The following is a 21,442-nucleotide window of genomic DNA, read 5'->3' as shown; positions in this document are numbered from 1 at the left end:
ACCACTAAATGAGTGATGGAGTAGATACTATTAACCACTAAATGAGTGATGGAGTAGCCACTATTAACCACTAAATGAGTGATGGAGTAGCCACTATTAACCACTAAATGAGTGATGGAGTAGCCACTATTAACCACTAAATGAGTGATGGAGTAGCCACTATTAACCACTAAATGAGTGATGGAGTAGATACTATTAACCACTAAATGAGTGATGGAGTAGCCACTATTAACCACTAAATGAGTGATGGAGTAGCCACTATTAACCACTAAATGAGTGATGGAGTAGCCACTATTAACCACTAAATGAGTGATGGAGTAGCCACTATTAACCACTAAATGAGTGATGGAGTAGCCACTATTAACCACTAAATGAGTGATGGAGTAGCCACTATTAACCACTAAATGAGTGATGGAGTAGCCACTATTAACCACTAAATGAGTGATGGAGTAGCCACTATTAACCACTAAATGAGTGATGGAGTAGCCACTATTAACCACTACACGAGTGATGGAGTAGCCACTATTTACCACTAAATGAGTGATGGAGTAGCCACTATTAACCACTAAATGAGTGATGGAGTAGCCACTATTAACCACTAAATGAGTGATGGAGTAGCCACTATTAACCACTAAATGAGTGATGGAGTAGCCACTATTAACCACTAAATGAGTGATGGAGTAGCCACTATTAACCACTAAATGAGTGATGGAGTAGCCACTATTAACCACTAAATGAGTGATGGAGTAGCCACTATTAACCACTAAATGAGTGATGGAGTAGCCACTATTAACCACTAAATGAGTGATGGAGTAGCCACTATTAACCACTAAATGAGTGATGGAGTAGCCACTATTAACCACTACACGAGTGATGGAGTAGCCACTATTTACCACTAAATGAGTGATGGAGTAGACACTATTAACCACTAAATGAGTGATGGAGTAGCCACTATTAACCACTAAATGAGTGATGGAGTAGCCACTATTAACCACTAAATGAGTGATGGAGTAGCCACTATTAACCACTAAATGAGTGATGGAGTAGCCACTATTAACCACTAAATGAGTGATGGAGTAGCCACTATTAACCACTAAATGAGTGATGGAGTAGCCACTATTAACCACTAAATGAGTGATGCAAAAACAGTGGCAGTGATAGCCATGGAGAAGGAGCAGCTTCCAACGAAGAAATCATTGTTAAAAAGGGTGACACTGTTTCAATCAATTGGAAGCGGTTTGGCTTTTTGAAGTCTGACAAAGAGCAGAGCAATGTTCGGTGCAAATTGTGCCGTAGACAGGTGGCTACCAAGTCTGGTAATACGACAAACCTTTTTCAACATCTGAAGCAAAATCACTCTTTGGAACATGCAGGAAGTTTGAGTTTGCTCCACGGTATTGATCAACGCCCCTCAAGCACCAGCCAATCTGGGGATGTTTGAGTATGCTCCACGGTATTGATCAACGCCCCTCAAGCACCAGCCAATCTGGGGATGTTTGAGTATGCTCCACGGTATTGATCAACGCCCCTCAAGCACCAGCCGATCTAGGGATGTTTGCCTGAAGCAGTCAACACTGACAGCGTTTATGCCCTACAAGCAAACATCGAAAAGACAAAGACATCACAAATGCTATTATGCATTGCATTGCTAAGGACATGCTACCAATTAGCACTGTCGAAAAGGAAGGTTTCAAGTGGCTTATCAATTTAATTGACCCCAGGTATGTGCACCATGGCCTCAACATGGAACATTTTTCCTTAAAATTATACTTTATGTGTAGCTCACATAATTCCAAAAAAATTAACTTTATTTAACAACTTCTTATTTACCAATGACGGCCTATCGGGGAACAGTGGGTTAACTGCCTTGTTCTACCCCTGAACGACAGATTCTTACCTTGTCAGCTCGGGGACTTGATCTCGCAACCTTTCAGTTACTGGACCACGGTTTGATCAGGCATTCTAGAGTTTGACGCAGATAGGCACCTTTTAAACATTATTTGATTAAAATTGTGATAATTATCGTTATCGAATAAAGTCATATATATATATCGAGATAATATATTTGCCATATCGCCCAGCCCTAGGTGCACCCCCCTACCTACATCAATGGGACCGTAGTGGAGAAGGTGCACTGCCGCAAGACTCTCCAGAGGGTGTTGTGGTCTGCACAACGTATCACAGGGGGGGCAAACTACCTGCCCTCCATGACACTCACAGCAAAGATCATCAAGGACATCAACCACCCGAGTCACTGCCTGTTCACTGAAACCCAGCTTCTATCTCAAGGCCATCAGACTGTTAAACAGCCATCACTAGCATATTTAGAGGCAGCTGCCTATAGGCATAGACTAGAAATCACTGGCCACTTTCAGGAAAGGAACACTAGTCACTTTAATGTTACATATCTTGCATTACTCATCTCATATGTAGATACTGTCATCTATATTCTTCGTCACTTAAATATGTTAACATATCTTGCATTACTCATCTCATATGTAGATACTGTCATCTATATTCTTCGTCACGTAAAGATATTTTCATATCTTGCATTACTCATCTCATATGTAGATACTGTCATCTATATTCTTCGTCACGTAAAGATATTTTCATATCTTGCATTACTCATCTCATATGTAGATACTGTCATCTATATTCTTCGTCACGTAAAGATATTTTCATATCTTGCATTACTCATCTCATATGTAGATACTGTCATCTATATTCTTCATCACGTAAAGATATTTTCATATCTTGCATTACTCATCTCATATGTAGATACTGTCATCTATATTCTTCGTCACGTAAAGATATTTTCATATCTTGCATTACTCATCTCATATGTAGATACTGTCATCTATATTCTTCGTCACGTAAAGATATTTTCATATCTTGCATTACTCATCTCATATGTAGATACTGTCATCTATATTCTTCGTCACGTAAAGATATTTTCATATCTTGCATTACTCATCTCATATGTAGATACTGTCATCTATATTCTTCGTCACGTAAAGATATTTTCATATCTTGCATTACTCATCTCATATGTAGATACTGTCATCTATATTCTTCGTCACGTAAAGATATTTTCATATCTTGCATTACTCATCTCATATGTAGATACTGTCATCTATATTCTTCGTCACGTAAAGATATTTTCATATCTTGCATTACTCATCTCATGTGTATATACTGTCATCTATATTCTTCGTCACGTAAATATGTTAACATATCTTGCATTACTCATCTCATGTGTATATACTGTATTCTATACTATTCTACGGTATCTTAGTCACTTAATAATGTTTACATATCTACATTACTCATCTCATGTGTATATACTGTATTCTATACGGTATCTTAGTCCGTTCTGCTGGCATAGCTCGTCCATATGTATGTAGTTGTGTAATATGTTGTGTATATGCGTAATATGTTGTGTATATGCGTAATATGTTGTGTAATTTGTTAGATATTACTGCACTGTCGGAGCTAGAAGTACAAGCATTTCACTACACCGGCAATAACATCTGCTAACCACGTGTTTGTGAACAATACAATTAGATTTGTCTGTCTCTAGGAACAACCAGGCACCCCCTGTCTGTCTGTAGGCACCCCCTGTCTGTCTGTCTGTCTGTCTCTAGGAACAACCAGGCACCCCCTGTCTGTCTCTAGGCACCCCCTGTCTGTCTGTCTGTCTCTAGGAACCCCCTGTCTGTCTGTTTGTCTGTCTGTCTCTAGGAACCCCCTGTCTGTCTGTCTGTCTCTAGGAACCCCCTGTCTGTCTGTCTGTCTCTAGGAACCCCCTGTCTGTTTGTCTGTCTGTCTGTCTCTAGGAACCCCCTGTCTGTCTGTCTCTAGGAACCCCCTGTCTGTTTGTCTGTCTGTCTGTCTCTAGGAACCCCCTGTCTGTTTGTCTGTCTGTCTGTCTCTAGGAACCCCCTGTCTGTTTGTCTGTCTCTAGGAACCCCCTGTCTGTCTGTCTGTCTCTAGGAACCCCCTGTCTGTCTCTAGGAACCCCCTGTCTGTCTGTCTGTCTCTAGGAACCCCCTGTCTGTCTGTCTGTCTCTAGGAACCCCCTGTCTGTCTGTCTGTCTCTAGGAACCCCCTGTCTGTCTGTCTGTCTGTAGGAACCCCCTGTCTGTCTGTCTGTCTGTCTGTCTCTAGGAACCCCCTGTCTGTCTGTCTGTCTGTCTCTAGGAACCCCCTGTCTGTCTGTCTGTCTCTAGGAACCCCCTGTCTGTCTGTCTGTCTGTCTGTAGGAACCCCCTGTCTGTCTGTCTCTAGGAACCCCCTGTCTGTCTGTCTGTCTCTAGGAACCCCCTGTCTGTCTGTCTGTCTGTCTCTAGGAACCCCCTGTCTGTCTGTCTGTCTGTCTCTAGGAACCCCCTGTCTGTCTGTCTGTCTGTCTCTAGGAACCCCCTGTCTGTCTGTCTGTCTGTCTCTAGGAACCCCCTGTCTGTCTGTCTGTCTGTCTCTAGGAACCCCCTGTCTGTCTGTCTGTCTGTCTCTAGGAACCCCCTGTTTGTCTGTCTGTCTGTAGGAACTCCCTGTCTGTCTGTCTGTCTGTAGGAACCCCCTGTCTGTCTGTCTGTCTGTAGGAACCCCCTGTCTGTCTGTCTGTCTGTAGGAACCCCCTGTCTGTCTGTCTGTCTGTAGGAACCCCCTGTCTGTCTGTCTGTCTGTAGGAACCCCCTGTCTGTCTGTCTGTCTCTAGGAACCCCCTGTCTGTCTGTCTCTAGGAACCCCCTGTCTGTCTGTCTCTAGGAACCCCCTGTCTGTCTGTCTCTAGGAACCCCCTGTCTGTCTGTCTCTAGGAACCCCTGTCTGTCTGTCTCTAGGAACCCCCTGTCTGTCTGTCTCTAGGAACCCCCTGTCTGTCTGTTTGTCTGTCTCTAGGAACCCCCTGTCTGTCTGTTTGTCTGTCTCTAGGAACCCCCTGTCTGTCTGTTTGTCTGTCTCTAGGAACCCCCTGTCTGTCTGTTTGTCTGTCTCTAGGAACCCCCTGTCTGTCTGTTTGTCTGTCTCTAGGAACCCCCTGTCTGTCTGTTTGTCTGTCTCTAGGAACCCCCTGTCTGTCTGTCTGTCTGTCTGTAGGAACCCCCTGTCTGTCTGTCTCTAGGAACGCCCTGTCTGTCTGTCTGTCTGTCTCTAGGAACCCCCTGTCTGTCTGTCTGTCTGTCTCTAGGAACCCCCTGTCTGTCTGTCTGTCTCTAGGAACCCCTGTCTGTCTGTCTGTCTGTCTCTAGGAACCCCCTGTATGTCTGTCTCTAGGAACCCCCTGTCTGTCTGTCTGTCTGTCTGTCTCTAGGAACCCCCTGTCTGTTTGTCTGTCTGTCTGTCTCTAGGAATCCCCTGTCTGTTTGTCTGTCTGTCTGTCTCTAGGAATCCCCTGTCTGTTTGTCTGTCTGTCTGTCTCTAGGAACCCCCTGTCTGTCTGTCTGTCTCTAGGAACCCCCTGTATGTCTGTCTCTAGGAACCCCCTGTCTGTTTGTCTGTTTGTCTGTCTCTAGGAACCCCCTGTCTGTTTGTCTGTCTCTAGGAACCCCCTGTCTGTTTGTCTGTCTCTAGGAACCCCCTGTCTGTCTGTCTGTCTCTAGGAACCCCCTGTCTGTCTGTCTGTCTCTAGGAACCCCCTGTCTGTCTGTCTGTCTCTAGGAACCCCCTGTCTGTCTGTCTGTCTGTAGGAACCCCCTGTCTGTCTGTCTGTCTGTAGGAACCCCCTGTCTGTCTGTCTGTCTGTCTGTCTGTAGGAACCCCCTGTCTGTCTGTCTGTCTGTAGGAACCCCCTGTCTGTCTGTCTGTCTGTCTGTCTGTAGGAACCCCCTGTCTGTCTGTCTGTCTGTAGGAACCCCCTGTCTGTCTGTCTGTCTGTCTGTAGGAACCCCCTGTCTGTCTGTCTCTAGGAACCCCCTGTCTGTCTGTCTGTCTGTCTCTAGGAACCCCCTGTCTGTCTGTCTGTCTGTCTGTCTCTAGGAACCCCCTGTCTGTCTGTCTGTCTGTCTCTAGGAACCCCCTGTCTGTCTGTCTGTCTGTCTCTAGGAACCCCCTGTCTGTCTGTCTGTCTGTCTGTCTCTAGGAACCCCCTGTCTGTCTGTCTGTCTCTAGGAACCCCCTGTTTGTCTGTCTGTCTGTAGGAACTCCCTGTCTGTCTGTCTGTAGGAACCCCCTGTCTGTCTGTCTGTCTGTCTGTCTGTAGGAACCCCCTGTCTGTCTGTCTGTCTGTAGGAACCCCCTGTCTGTCTGTCTGTAGGAACCCCCTGTCTGTCTGTCTCTAGGAACCCCCTGTCTGTCTGTCTCTAGGAACCCCCTGTCTGTCTGTCTCTAGGAACCCCCTGTCTGTCTGTCTCTAGGAACCCCCTGTCTGTCTGTCTCTAGGAACCCCCCCTGTCTGTCCCCCCTGTCTGTCTGTCTCTAGGAACCCCCTGTCTGTCTGTCTCTAGGAACCCCCTGTCTGTCTGTCTCTAGGAACCCCCTGTCTGTCTGTCTGTCTGTCTCTAGGAACCCCCTGTCTGTCTGTCTGTCTGTCTGTAGGAACCCCCTGTCTGTCTGTTTGTCTGTCTCTAGGAACCCCCTGTCTGTCTGTTTGTCTGTCTCTAGGAACCCCCTGTCTGTCTGTTTGTCTGTCTCTAGGAACCCCCTGTCTGTCTGTCTGTCTGTCTGTAGGAACCCCCTGTCTGTCTGTCTGTCTCTAGGAACCCCCTGTCTGTCTGTCTGTCTCTAGGAACCCCCTGTCTGTCTGTCTGTCTGTCTCTAGGAACCCCCTGTCTGTCTGTCTGTCTGTCTCTAGGAACCCCCTGTCTGTCTGTCTGTCTGTCTGTCTCTAGGAACCCCCTGTCTGTCTGTCTGTCTGTCTCTAGGAACCCCCTGTCTGTCTGTCTGACTGTCTCTAGGAACCCCCTGTCTGTCTGTCTGTCTGTCTGTCTCTAGGAACCCCCTGTCTGTCTGTCTGTCTGTCTCTAGGAACCCCCTGTCTGTCTGTCTGTCTCTAGGAACCCCCTGTCTGTCTGTCTGTCTCTAGGAACCCCCTGTCTGTCTGTCTGTCTGTCTGTCTGTCTGTCTCTAGGAACCCCCTGTCTGTCTGTCTGTCTCTAGGAACCCCCTGTCTGTCTGTCTGTCTGTCTGTCTGTCTGTCTGTCTGTCTGTCTGTCTGTCTGTCTGTCTCTAGGAACCCCCTGTCTGTCTGTCTGTCTCTAGGAACCCCCTGTCTGTCTGTCTGTCTGTCTGTCTGTCTGTCTCTAGGAACCCCCTGTCTGTCTGTCTCTAGGAACCCCCTGTCTGTCTGTCTGTCTCTAGGAACCCCCTGTCTGTCTGTCTGTCTGTCTCTAGGAACCCCCTGTCTGTCTGTCTGTCTGTAGGAACCCCCTGTCTGTCTGTCTGTCTGTCTGTCTGTCTCTAGGAACCCCCTGTCTGTCTGTCTGTCTGTCTCTAGGAACCCCCTGTCTGTCTGTCTGTCTGTCTGTCTCTAGGAACCCCCTGTCTGTCTGTCTGTCTGTCTCTAGGAACCCCCTGTCTGTCTGTCTCTAGGAACCCCCTGTCTGTCTGTCTGTCTGTCTGTCTCTAGGAACCCCTGTCTGTCTGTCTGTCTCTAGGAACCCCCTGTCTGTCTGTCTGTCTCTAGGAACCCCCTGTCTGTCTGTCTGTCTCTAGGAACCCCCCGTCTGTCTGTCTGTCTCTAGGAACCCCCCGTCTGTCTGTCTGTCTCTAGGAACCCCCCGTCTGTCTGTCTGTCTCTAGGAACCCCCCGTCTGTCTGTCTGTCTGTCTCTAGGAACCCCCTGTCTGTCTGTCTGTCTCTAGGAACCCCCTGTCTGTCTGTCTGTCTGTCTCTAGGAACCCCCTGTCTGTCTGTCTGTCTCTAGGAACCCCCTGTCTGTCTGCCTGTCTCTAGGAACCCCCTGTCTGTCTGTCTGTCTGTCTGTCTCTAGGAACCCCCTGTCTGTCTGTCTGTCTGTCTGTCTGTCTCTAGGAACCCCCTGTCTGTCTGTCTGTCTGTCTGTCTGTCTGTCTGTCTGTCTGTCTGTCTGTCTGTCTGTCTCTAGGAACCCCCTGTCTGTCTGTCTGTCTGTCTGTCTCTAGGAACCCCCTGTCTGTCTGTCTGTCTCTAGGAACCCCCTGTCTGTCTGTCTGTCTGTCTGTCTCTAGGAACCCCCTGTCTGTCTGTCTGTCTGTCTCTAGGAACCCCCTGTCTGTCTGTCTGTCTGTCTCTAGGAACCCCCTGTCTGTCTGTCTGTCTGTCTGTCTCTAGGAACCCCCTGTCTGTCTGTCTGTCTGTCTGTCTCTAGGAACCCCCTGTCTGTCTGTCTGTCTGTCTCTAGGAACCCCCTGTCTGTCTGTCTGTCTGTCTCTAGGAACCCCCTGTCTGTCTGTCTGTCTCTAGGAACCCCCTGTCTGTCTGTCTGTCTCTAGGAACCCCCTGTCTGTCTGTCTGTCTCTAGGAACCCCCTGTCTGTCTGTCTGTCTCTAGGAACCCCCTGTCTGTCTGTCTGTCTCTAGGAACCCCTGTCTGTCTGTCTCTAGGAACCCCCTGTCTGTCTGTCTGTCTGTCTCTAGGAACCCCCTGTCTGTCTGTCTCTAGGAACCCCCTGTCTGTCTGTCTGTCTGTCTCTAGGAACCCCCTGTCTGTCTGTCTGTCTGTCTGTCTGTCTCTAGGAACCCCCTGTCTGTCTGTCTGTCTGCCTCTAGGAACCCCTGTCTGTTCTGTCTGTCTCTAGGAACCCCCTGTCTGTCTGTCTGTCTCTAGGAACCCCCTGTCTGTCTGTCTGTCTCTAGGAACCCCCTGTCTGTCTGTCTGTCTCTAGGAACCCCCTGTCTGTCTGTCTGTCTCTAGGAACCCCCTGTCTGTCTGTCTGTCTCTAGGAACCCCCTGTCTGTCTGTCTGTCTCTAGGAACCCCTGTCTGTCTGTCTGTCTCTAGGAACCCCCTGTCTGTCTGTCTGTCTCTAGGAACCCCCTGTCTGTCTGTCTGTCTCTAGGAACCCCCTGTCTGTCTGTCTGTCTCTAGGAACCCCTGTCTGTCTGTCTGTCTCTAGGAACCCCCTGTCTGTCTGTCTGTCTCTAGGAACCCCCTGTCTGTCTGTCTGTCTCTAGGAACCCCCTGTCTGTCTGTCTGTCTCTAGGAACCCCCTGTCTGTCTGTTTGTCTCTAGGAACCCCCTGTCTGTCTGTTTGTCTCTAGGAACCCCCTGTCTGTCTGTTGTCTCTAGGAACCCCCTGTCTGTCTGTCTGTCTCTAGGAACCCCCTGTCTGTCTTCTGTCTCTAGGAACCCCCTGTCTGTCTGTCTGTCTCTAGGAACCCCCGTCTGTCTGTTTGTCTCTAGGAACCCCCCGTCTGTCTGTTTGTCTCTAGGAACCCCCCGTCTGTCTGTCTGTCTCTAGGAACCCCCCGTCTGTCTGTCTGTCTCTAGGAACCCCCCGTCTGTCTGTCTGTCTCTAGGAACCCCCGTCTGTCTGTCTGTCTCTAGGAACCCCCCGTCTGTCTGTCTGTCTCTAGGAACCCCCCGTCTGTCTGTCTGTCTCTAGGAACCCCCCGTCTGTCTGTCTGTCTCTAGGAACCCCCCGTCTGTCTGTCTGTCTCTAGGAACCCCCCGTCTGTCTGTCTGTCTCTAGGAACCCCCCGTCTGTCTGTCTGTCTCTAGGAACCCCCTGTCTGTCTGTCTGTCTCTAGGAACCCCCTGTCTGTCTGTCTGTCTCTAGGAACCCCCTGTCTGTCTGTCTGTCTCTAGGAACCCCCTGTCTGTCTGTCTGTCTCTAGGAACCCCCTGTCTGTCTGTCTGTCTCTAGGAACCCCCTGTCTGTCTGTTTGTCTCTAGGAACCCCCTGTCTGTCTGTTTGTCTCTAGGAACCCCCTGTCTGTCTGTTTGTCTCTAGGAACCCCCTGTCTGTCTGTCTGTCTCTAGGAACCCCCCGTCTGTCTGTCTGTCTGTCTGTGTCTCTAGGAACCCCCTGTCTGTCTGTCTGTCTGTGTCTCTAGGAACCCCCTGTCTGTCTGTCTGTCTGTGTCTCTAGGAACCCCCTGTCTGTCTGTCTGTCTGTCTCTAGGAACCCCCTGTCTGTCTGTCTCTAGGAACCCCCTGTCTGTCTGTCTCTAGGAACCCCCTGTCTGTCTGTCTGTCTGTCTCTAGGACCCCCTGTCTGTCTGTCTGTCTGTCTCTAGGAACCCCCTGTCTGTCTGTCTGTCTCTAGGAACCCCCTGTCTGTCTGTCTGTCTGTCTGTCTCTAGGAACCCCCTGTCTGTCTGTCTGTCTGTCTGTCTGTCTGTCTCTAGGAACCCCCTGTCTGTCTGTCTGTCTGTCTCTAGGAACCCCCTGTCTGTCTGTCTGTCTGTCTCTAGGAACCCCCTGTCTGTCTGTCTGTCTGTCTCTAGGAACCCCCTGTCTGTCTGTCTGTCTGTCTCTAGGAACCCCCTGTCTGTCTGTCTGTCTGTCTCTAGGAACCCCCTGTCTGTCTGTCTCTAGGAACTCCCTGTCTGTCTGTCTGTCTCTAGGAACCCCCTGTCTGTCTGTCTGTCTGTAGGAACAACCAGGAACTCCCTGTCTGTCTCTAGGAACAACCAGGAACTCCGTCTGTCACAACCACCAGGCACTCCCTTCCTATACAGATATCTAACCACATACCACTATATCAGAACTACAACTCTACATGTCCAAAAACAGAAGTCTGATGGACATTGGCTCCTCCAGTCCCTCCCTTTGTATTCGCACTCTGATAACCACTATGTCAGTAAAGTTAGGCTAATTGCAGTGCAGCATCAGGACCCACTTGAGAACGGGCTCCGGGGTGAGCATGGTGCAGTCGATCTCCAGGATCTGCTCCTCCTGGATGAAGTGCTGCCTCCAGGCCTGCAAGATGTTGTTCTTCAGGGCACAGCCCACAGGGCCAAAGTCATACAGACCACTCACACCTGTAGAGGGAACATTACAGACCACTCACACAAATAACATCTGATTGTTGTATCGTGTGTGCCTCCGTGTGTAACTAGGCGTGTGCCTCCGTGTGTAACTAGGCGTGTGCCTCCGTGTGTAACTAGGCGTGTGCCTCCGTGTGTAACTAGGCGTGTGCCTCCGTGTGTAACTAGGCGTGTGCCTCCGTGTGTAACTAGGCGTGTGCCTCCGTGTGTAACTAGGCGTGTGCCTCCGTGTGTAACTAGGTGTTCCATAGATCTCACCTCCATAGATAGCGAAGGCCTGGTCATAGAAGAATCTCCTCTTCAACGTATCCTCCATCTTGGTTCTGTCAACAATGTCATCTTTGGGCTGCAGAGACAGTTCCTGGAATACAAACAGTAGTGTGGTGATTAACAGTTTGAGAAGACACAAAACACTACCGATCTAAGGTAGTGCATACCTACCAAAGCTGATTTCAGCTTTTAAAAGACGGCCGATTGTATAGTTACTGGAAAGATAAATTAATAAATGCGATTCTGGCATACTGTGGTGTAGTAGGCTATACTGTAGGAGATACTTTTAGGAGGATATGCTTTAACAGAGCTCACCTTAGTTTCCAGAGTTCTCTTCCTAGCTTTCAGTTCAGCCACAGCTTTAAGGACGTCAACATCAGGGGCACCATCCTGTTTCATCTGGCGCACCAGCTCACCCTGTAACATGACAATTACACTGAGAGCTGACAGAATACTTCCCACACTTGACTGAAAGTCAGGAGACCTTCATGGTAAATTGTAAATGAGGATTTGTTCTTACCCTCTTGAAGCTAGGGGACACTATTATGTTTGGAAAAATAACGTCCCCAAAGTAAACTGCCTATTTCTCAGGACCAGATGCTAGAATATGCATATAATTGACAGATTAGGATTTTTTTTTTAACTCTAAAGTTTCCAAAACGGTCAAAATATTGTCTGTGAGTATAACAGAACTGATATTGCAGGCGAACCCCTGAGGAAAATCAAATCAGGAAGTGCCTCTTATTTTGAAACCCTTCTGTTCCTATGCATGCCTATCCTCCATTTAAAAAGGGATATCAACCAGATTCCTTTTTCTCTGGCTTCCCTAAGGTGTCAGTCTTTAGACATAGTTTCAGGCTTTTATTTTGAAAAATGAGCGTGAAAGATCGCATTGCGTAAGTGGATAGGTGGGAGCTCTGAGTGAGTTTTTGCGCTACAGAGTAAAGCCGCCATTGTTCCTCCCCCTGTTATTGAAAAACCTACACTCGGTTGATATATTATCGAATATATATTTTAAAAACTACCTCAGGAATGATTATAAAAAACGTTTGACATGTTTCTGTGGACATTATGAAGACTATTTGGAATTTCCGTCTGAGTTGTCGTGACCGCTCTTTCCTGTGGATTTCTGAACGCGACAAACAAACGTCGGTATTTTGGGTATAAAAATAAACTTTATGGAACAAAAGGAACATTTGTTGTGTAACTGGGAGTCTCGTGAGTGAAAACATCTGAAGATCAAAGGTAAACGATTAATTTGATCATTTTTCTGATTTGTGACCAAGCTACCTGACGCTAAGTGTACTTAATGTTTTGTCGTGTGATCGATAAGCAATCCAAGCGTTTGTGTAAGTTTTCGCTGTAAAGCATCATTTCAAGATCTGAGACGACAGGTGGATGAACAAAAAGCTAAGCTGTGTTTTGCAAGAATTGAAAACCATTTTTGTAAGAATATAGTATATGTGATTGATTAAGAAATGTAGCTTAATTTGACTAATATTATGGTGTTTCTATTCCAAGATCAACAAAACCCTCAGGGTTTCCGGTAGGAAAATACAACGTGACCTTTATTTTACTAGACAAGTCAGTTAAGATTTTTTATTTTTTAAATGATCCTCTCGCTCTCTCTACAAAACAAAAAAATAAATAAACATGTATATACAGTACCAGAGTCAAAAGTTTGGACAACTAGTCATTCAGTAATTTCTCTTTATTGTTACTATATTATACATTGTAGAATAATAGTGAAGACATCAAAACTATGAAACACACATGGAATCGTGTAGTAACCAAAAGCGTCAAATAAAAAATATTTCATATTTGAGATTCTTCAAAGTAGCCAACCTTTGCAATGACAGCTTTGCACACTCTTGGCTTTCTGTCATCCAGCTTCACCTGGAATGCTTTTCCAACAGTTTTGAAGGCGTTCCCACATATGCTGAGCTCTTGTTGCCTACTTTTCCTTCACTCTGCGGTCCAACTCATCCCAAACCATCTCAATCGGGTTGAGGTTGGGCGATTGTGGAGGCCAGGTAATCTGATGCAGCACTCAATCATTGTCCTTGGTCAAATAGTCCTTACACAGCCTGGAGGTGTGTTTTGGGTCATTGTTCAGTTGAAAAACAAATGATAGTGGGACTAAGCCAAAACCAGATGGGATGGCGTATCGCTGCAGAATGCTGTGGTAGCCATGCTGGTTAAGTGTGCCTTGAATTCTAAATAAATCAGACAGTGTCACTATCAAAGCACACCATAACACCACCTCCTCCATGCTTCACGATGGGAACCACACATGCAGAGATCATTAGTTCACCTACTCTGCATCTCAAAGATACGGCAGTTGGAAACAAAAATCTAAAATTTGGACTCATCAGACCAAGGGACAGATTTCCACCGGTCTATTGTCCATTGCTCGTGTTTCTTGGCCCAAGGAAGTCTCTTCTTCTTATTGGTGTCCTTTCTTTAGTTTTTTATTTGCAGCAATTCGACCATGAAGGTCTGATTTACACAGTCTCCTCTGAACAGTTGATGTTGAGATGTGTCTGTTACTTGAACTCTGTGAAGCATTTATTTGGGCTGCAATCTGAGGTGCAGTTAACTCTAATGAACGTATACTCTGCAGCAGAGGTAACTCTGGGTCTTCCTTTCCTGTGGTGCTCCACATGAGAGCCAGTTTGATCATAACACTTGATGGTTTTTGCAACTGCACTTGAACAAATTAAAAAAATTATTGAAATGTTCCGTATTGACTGACCTTCATGTCTTAAAGTAATGATGGACTGTTGTTTCTCTTTGCTGATTTGAGCCGTTCTTGCCATAATATGGACTTGGTCTTTTACTAAATAGGGCTGGGCGGTATACCGTATTTTATGATATACCGGTATTGATGCAGGGACCAGTTTGAGTTTTTACTTTACCTTCTAAAATGGTATTTGAATGTTTGGTTTGTTCAATGTGATACGCTATGTGTAACGTACATTTTTATAGTTTACTTTGCCACTTGAGTCATCTCTCTCTGCTCTTTCTCTCCATGCCACTTTCCACACAGACCTAGCCACGCCCCCTGTCACTCAAGGAACACATTTGGTGTTCCTCAACCACGAGACACTTGCGTTCAGTCTGCATGGTCAATGCAGCACATGCAACAATGCTGATGACAACGATGCTGTTTTCACTTTGCTTCTTAATATAAATCCACTAGCGTTCTATAATGACTCTTAGTTTGTGTTTCTTACATCTGCAAACAGCTAGTTTGTATTTTCTTAGCAAGTTGCCCTAAATCTTGTGAGACATTTGGAGAATTTTCTAGACCATGCATGTTAATTATTAATTGCAGAAGAGCTAGTACTCTATATGTGCTCTGGGTCATTAGACACCATTAGACATGCACTTGTCTGGGGTGTGGACACGACTGGTTATTCCTGCAACAGTGTTATGGCCTAATATGTACTGTTGCTATGGTTACACCTCTTGGGACTTTTCCAGAACATGGGTGTTCCTTTCAGAGGAGCTAGAAGGAAGACATGTCTGGTATAGAGTACAGTATATACATATGATTAGAGGTCGGCCGATTAATCGGAATGGCCGATTAATTACGACCGATTTCAAGTTTTCATAACAATCGGAAATCTGTGTTTTTGGACGGCGATTTCCCCCCCCCCCATTTTTTTTTTTACACCTTTATTTAACTAGGCAAGTCAGTTAAGAACAAATTCTTATTTTTAATGACGGCCTAGGAGTTAACTGCCTGTTCAGGGGCAGAACGACAGATTTTGTATCTTGTCAGCTCTGGGATTCAATCTTGCAACCCTACGGTTAACTAGTACAACGCTCTAAACACCTGCCTCTCATTGCACTCCACGAGAAGAGTGCCTGTCAACCGAATGCAGTAAGCCAAGGTAAGTTGCTAGCTAGCATTAAACTTATCTTATAAAAAACAATCATAATCACTAGTTAACTACACATGGTTGATATTACTAGTTTATCAAGCGTGTCCTGTGTTGCATATAAATCGATGCAACACTGGGGGATGATTTAACAAAAGCGCAATTGCGAAAAAAGCACAATCGTTGCACGACTGTACCTAACCATAAACACCAATGCCTTAAAATCAATACACAGAAGTATATATTTTTAAACCTGGATATTTAGCTAAAAGAAATCCAGGTTAGGAGGCAATATTAACCAGGTGAAATTGTGTCACTTCTCTTGCGTTCATTGCACGCAGAGTCAGGATATATGCAACAGTTTGGGCAGCCTGGCTCATTGCAAACTAATTTGCCAGAATTTTACGTAATTATGACATGACATTGAAGGTTGTGCAATGTAACAAGAATATTTAGACTTAGGGATGCCACCCGTTAGATAAAATACAGAACGGTTCCGTATTTCACTGAAATAAACGTTTTGTTTTCGAAATTATACACTGCTCAAAAAAATAAAGGGAACACTAAAATAACACATCCTAGATCTGAATGAATGATATTCACATTAAATACTGGTTTTCTTCACATAGTTGAATGTGCTGACAACAAAAATCACGCAAAAATTATCAATGGAAATCAAATTTATCAACCCATGGAGGTCTGGATTTGGAGTCACACTCATAATTAAAAGTGGAAAACCACACTACAGGCAGATCCAACTTTGATGTAATGTCCTTAAAACAAGTCAAAATAAGGCTCAGTAGTGTGTGTGGCCTCCACGTGCCTGTATGACCTCCCTACAACGCCTGGGCATGCTCCTGATGAGGTGGCGGTTAGTCTCCTGAGGGATCTCCACCCAGACCTGGACTAAAGCATCCGCCAACTCCTGGACAGTCTGTGGTGCAACATGGCGTTGGTGGATGGAGCGAGACATGATGTCCCAGATGTGCTCAATTGGATTCAGGTCTGGGGAACGGGCGGGCCAGTCCATAGCATCAATGCCTTCCTCTTGCAGGAACTGCTGACACACTCCAGCCACATGAGGTCTAGCATTGTCTTGCATTAGGAGGAACCCAGGGCCAACCGCACCAGCATATGGTCTCACAAGGGGTCTGAGGATCTCATATCGGTACCTAATGGCAGTCAGGCTACCTCTGGCGAGCACATGGAGGGCTGTGTGGCCCCCCAAAGAAATGCCACCCCACACCATGACTGACCCACCGCCAAACCGGTCATGCTGGAGGATGTTGCAGGCAGCAGAACGTTCTCCACGGCGTCTCCAGACTCTGTCACGTGCTCAGTGTGAACCTGCTTTCATCTATGAAAAGCACAGGGCGCGAGTGGCGAATTTGCCAACCTTGGTGTTCTCTGGCAAATGCCAAACATCCTGCACGGTGTTGGGCTGTAAGCACAACCCCCACCTGTGGACGTCGGGCCCTCATACCACCCTCATGGAGTCTGTTGCTGACCGTTTGAGCAGACACATGCACATTTGTGGCCTGCTGGAGGTCATTTTGCAGGGCTCTGGCAGTGCTCCTCCTTGCACAAAGGTGGAGGTAGCGGTCCTGCTGCTGTGTTGTTGCCCTCCTACGGCCTTCTCCACATCTCCTGATGTACTGGCCTGTCTCCTGGTAGCGCCTCCATGCTCTGGACTCTACGCTGACAGACACAGCAAACCTTCTTGCCACAGCTCGCATTGATGTGCCATCCTGGATGAGCTGCACTACCTGAGCCACTTGTGTGGGTTGTAAACTCCGTCTCATGCTACCACTAGAGTGAAAGCACCGCCAGCATTCAAAAGTGACCAAAACATCAGCCAGGAAGCATAGGAACTGAGAAGTGGTCTGTGGTCCCCACCTGCAGAACCACTCCTTTATTGGGGGTGTCTTGCTAATTGCCTATAATTTTCACCTGTTGTCTATTCCATTTGCACAACAGCATGTGAAATGTATTGTCAATCAGTGTTGCTTCCTAAGTGGACAGTTTTATTTCACAGAAGTGTGATTGACTTGGAGTTACATTGTGTTGTTTAAGTGTTCCCTTAATTTTTTTGAGCAGTGTAGTTTCCGGATTCGACCATATTAATGACCAAAGGTTCGTATTTGTGTGTTATAATTAAGTCTATGATTTGATATTTGATAGAGCAGTCTGACTGAGCGATGGTAGGCAGCAGCAGGCTCGTAAGCATTCATTCAAACAGCACTTTTGTGCATTTTGCCAGCAGCTCTTTGCAAAACATAAACAGGCTTGAAGTCATAAACAGTGCTATCAGCCTAATGGCTGGTGTATTCGATGTGAAATGGCTAGCTAGTTAGCGGGGTGCGCGCTGATAGCGTTTCAAACGTCACTCGCTCTGAGACTTGGAGTAGTTATTCCCCTTGCTCTGCAAGGGCCGCGGCTTCTGTGGAGCGATGGGTAACGCTGCTTCGAATGTGGCTGTTGTCGATGGTTTCCTGGTTCGAGCCCAGGTAGCGGCAAGGAGAGGGATGGAAGCTATACTGTTACACCGGCAATACTAAAAAGGTATATGAAATAGAAATGGTATAGAGGGAAATAGTCCTATAAATACTATATTAACTACAACCCAAAACCTCTTATCTTGGAATATTGAAGTCTCACGTTAAAAGGAACCACCAACTTTCATATGTTCTCATGTTCTGAGCAAGGAACTGAAACGTTAGCTTTCTTACATGGCACATTTTGCACTTTTACTTTCTTCTCCAACACTTTGTTTTTGCATTATTTCAACCAAATTGAACATGTTTCATTATTTATTTGAGGCTAAATGGATTTTTATTTATGTATTTAATTTTGTTAAAATAAGTGTTCATTTAATATTGTTGTAATTGTCATTATTACAAATAAATTAAATAAGAAATCAAATCTGCCGATTAATCGGTATCGGCTTTTTTTTGGTCCTCCAATAATTGGTATCGGCGTTGAAAAATCATAATCGGTCGACCTCTACACATTATATATACATAAACATAAAAACACAAATGCTTTGTTTGTAAATCAGGTCTTGAGTGTTGGAGTGTGCCCCTGGCTAACCATAAATAAATAGAAAAGACCATTTGTGCCATCTGGTTTGCTTAATATGAAATGATTTGATACTTAAGTACATTTGATCAATTACATTTACTATTGATACTTAAGTATATTTAAATCCAAACACTTTGAGACTTTTACTCAAGTAGTATTTTACTGGGTGACTTTCACTTTTACTCAAGTATGACAATTGGGTACTTTTTCCACCACTGCAATTGAGTGCAGGAAATACAGAAATGATAAAAGTGCTGAAATTTGTTTTGGTTGAAGTTGAATTAAACAGCATAAAATAAGAAGAATGGAGAAACATTCTAAGTGATTTCAAATGAGTCTGTGTGTTGCCACCCTAGGATCACTCACTACTCCTAAAGCAAATGTATAACTTTTATTGTTCAAAAACTAAAAAATACGTCAAAAATACCATTTTTGTTTTTCAAATACCGTGATATAATATTTTGGCCATATCGCCCAGCCCTACCATCTTCTTTATGCCACCCATACCTGGTCACAAAACAACTGACTGGCTCAAAACGCATTAAGGAAGAAATTCCACAAATGAATTTTTAACAAGGCACCTGTTCATTGAAATGCATTCCAGTTGACTACCTCATGAAGCTGGTTGAGAGAATGCAAAGAGTATGCAAAGCTGTCATCAAGGCAAATGGTGGATACTTTCCAATAATAATATGCATATATTAGCAACTGAGACTGAGGAGCAGGCCGTTTACTCTGGGCACCTTATTCATCCAAGCTACTCAATACTGCCCCCCAGCCATAAGAAGTTAAGTCTTGCAGTCATTTCAGTCGCTATGTAGAGCCATGACTACATGGAACTGTATTCCACATCAGGTAACTGATGCAACCAGTAGAATCAGATTTTTTTTTTTACCATAAAAATATATTATGAAACAGCAGGGACTATGGAAGCAACACAACATAAGTGCAGACACATGCATACAAACACACAATAACATACACACAAGTACACATGGATTTTGTGTTGTAGATATGTAGTAGTAGAGTAGGGGCCGGAGGGCACACAGGGTGTTGTGAATGTATTGTCATGTTTTTAAAAACGTATAACTGCCTTCATTTTGAGGGACCCAAGGAAGAGTAGCTGCTGCCTTGGCATAAAAACAAACTCACAATCACCAATAAAAACTAGACAGTCATAATTTTTTATTTCCGAAAATGTCATGGGGACCCCATTGATTTTGTTATGTTTAAGTCACTCAGAGTAAGAACTCTGCATCAGCCAAGGCAAAATGTCTAATTACAGGAAATAGCTTTGAAACGGCACATTTTCTCTCGGTTCCATGACAAAATGTGCAGAATTGCAGGAAATGTGCATTAAAACAGCACAATTGTATATTTGTGGCCAAGAGGAGGGCCTTTATTAAAAGCTTTGGTCGGAGACCTCACAATTGGCTAGCCAATACCTCGCCCCTCTCAAAGCTAACTTTGACAGCCGCAAAAAAAAAAAATACTAGGGGAAACACTGCCACCCAAATATCACTGTGAATCAGCTCTGGGCTGAAACGTGGCAAGGGGGGAAATAAATAAGTCGCAGGCATGGATGTTAATACAATTATTTATGAAATCATATCCAAGCTAGCTGGTATAACGGTCAACAGAATATAGCTGTATTAAATCAGTTATTTACTGCTTCCATAAATCTGCTCTACAGATCTCCAACTAATAGGCAAAAATATATATAAAATCAGTTAGCATGCTGGCTACCAGTTAGTTAGCTAGCTACAAGGCTATGCTACATTCAAAGACCTCTGCTAACGTTGAATGTAAATGTTAGCTAGCAAAATAACCAGCTACAGCAGCTTTGTTTGAGCTGTCATTTCTGGGCGATTACTAATGAATGCATGGATGATGTGGGGATCTTTGGAGTGAATAAAATAAGGGTTTAGCTTAATTCCCGTGGCTTTAAATGTCAATTTACCTGTTCTTTCACTGCCAGCCTCAGTGGGGCGAGGATTTCTTCAATATTGCCACTCATTTTGTGTCCTTCGGAAAGCTCCAGCCAAAGACTTTTATTTTTCTTACACAAGCAGACCGACAAAGAAAACGACCTGTTTTGGGTCGGACAGCGCAGCAGCGACTGTAGAAACCGGCAGACCCTCGGCACCGAGCGAAGAGTGCGAATCTCAATGCTGGTCCTCAGCAGTGCTGATGTTGCGCTACGAAGCATGGACCGCGGGCGGAGCGACAATGTGGATGGAACAGAATGATGAAATCTCAGAAAACAAGTAAATTAATGCTTCAGTTATCAAGTGGCAGTTTCAACATGTTATTCCCTAGAAAATGGATAAATACACTTGGTGCAGATTCGACAAAGTATTCCAGCTTTCACCAGCATATGGCGCTGTTGCTCTGAGGAAGAGCATAATGGTTCATTGAATCTTTCATAAACTCATGCATCGCCCGGTTGCATAAACATCTTAAGTGTTTCCCTTAAAGGTTTACATTATTGTCTCTTACCTAAATGAATTGTTTAATGGCGTTGCATAGAGCCCGTCAAATATTTCCTTAGGTAGGGGATACTTAAGGGGCTTTAAGGTAGTTTTTTATTTTTATGTATTTTTATTTCACCTTTATTTAACCAGGTAGGCTAGTTGAGAACACCTTTATTTAACCAGGTAGGCTAGTAGAGAACAAGTTCTCATTTACAACTGCGACCTGGCCAAGATAAAGCATAGCAGTGTGAACAGACAACACAGTTACACATGGAGTAAACAATTAACAAGTCAATAACACAGTAGAAAAAAAAAGGCATGTATGGCAGAATGAGTATCTGGTTACCATGGTGAAGGTCTGATTAACTGACTAAGGTTGCGTTAGTAAATTCACTCTGTCTATTTACTCATCCAATACAAATGCAATCAGTCGAAATAATCGAGAACTATCATCAGAAATCAAGCGATATGAATCAGACAGTGGGGCGCCGCCTGACCCACTAGCTGGCCATAATGTTTAAATCAACATTTCATATCGTGTTGTAGATGTACTGTATTGACAATAACGCAAGATCACATTTCCAGCATGGCCGCCAAACCAGACCTCCCTTGTCCGCCATAGGAAGCAAACTGGTAATTAATAAATAATAAGTGAGCATTGCATTTGCAGCTCCTAAATTAATAAAACATTTAAAACGCCGTTTTAAACGTCACCTCTGAATGAACTCCGGAAACTCGTGACGCAGCTGACTAGCTTTACTGAGAACCTGCAGGCGAGTTCCAGGATGCAGGTTGATACGGGTGAGTTCGTTGCAAGGCTGTGG

The 21,442-nt window shown here is 45.2% G+C and overlaps 1 protein-coding gene across 1 annotated transcript in view; it reads right to left on the bottom strand.

Annotated features, from left to right (window-relative positions):
* The window catches only part of gars1 (glycyl-tRNA synthetase 1), a 31,604-nt gene extending 11,183 nt beyond the window's left edge, over positions 1–20,421 (bottom strand). Inside the window, exons 1-4 of the mRNA XM_031796918.1 lie at positions 20,105–20,421; positions 11,492–11,593; positions 11,165–11,267; positions 10,759–10,900 (exon numbers count right to left, since the gene is read on the bottom strand). Of these exons, the coding sequence (XP_031652778.1) occupies positions 10,759–10,900; positions 11,165–11,267; positions 11,492–11,593; positions 20,105–20,353 (596 nt within the window). The 5' untranslated portion in view covers positions 20,354–20,421. The remainder of the gene's footprint in view (positions 1–10,758; positions 10,901–11,164; positions 11,268–11,491; positions 11,594–20,104) is intronic.
* Positions 20,422–21,442: the final 1,021 nt, after the last annotated feature.

This window comes from Oncorhynchus kisutch, linkage group LG18 (genome assembly GCF_002021735.2).
Source record: "Oncorhynchus kisutch isolate 150728-3 linkage group LG18, Okis_V2, whole genome shotgun sequence".
Classification (NCBI taxonomy): domain Eukaryota; kingdom Metazoa; phylum Chordata; class Actinopteri; order Salmoniformes; family Salmonidae; genus Oncorhynchus; species Oncorhynchus kisutch.
Note: the sequence above shows the minus strand (reverse complement) of the source record. Positions and strands in the feature narration are given on the sequence as shown.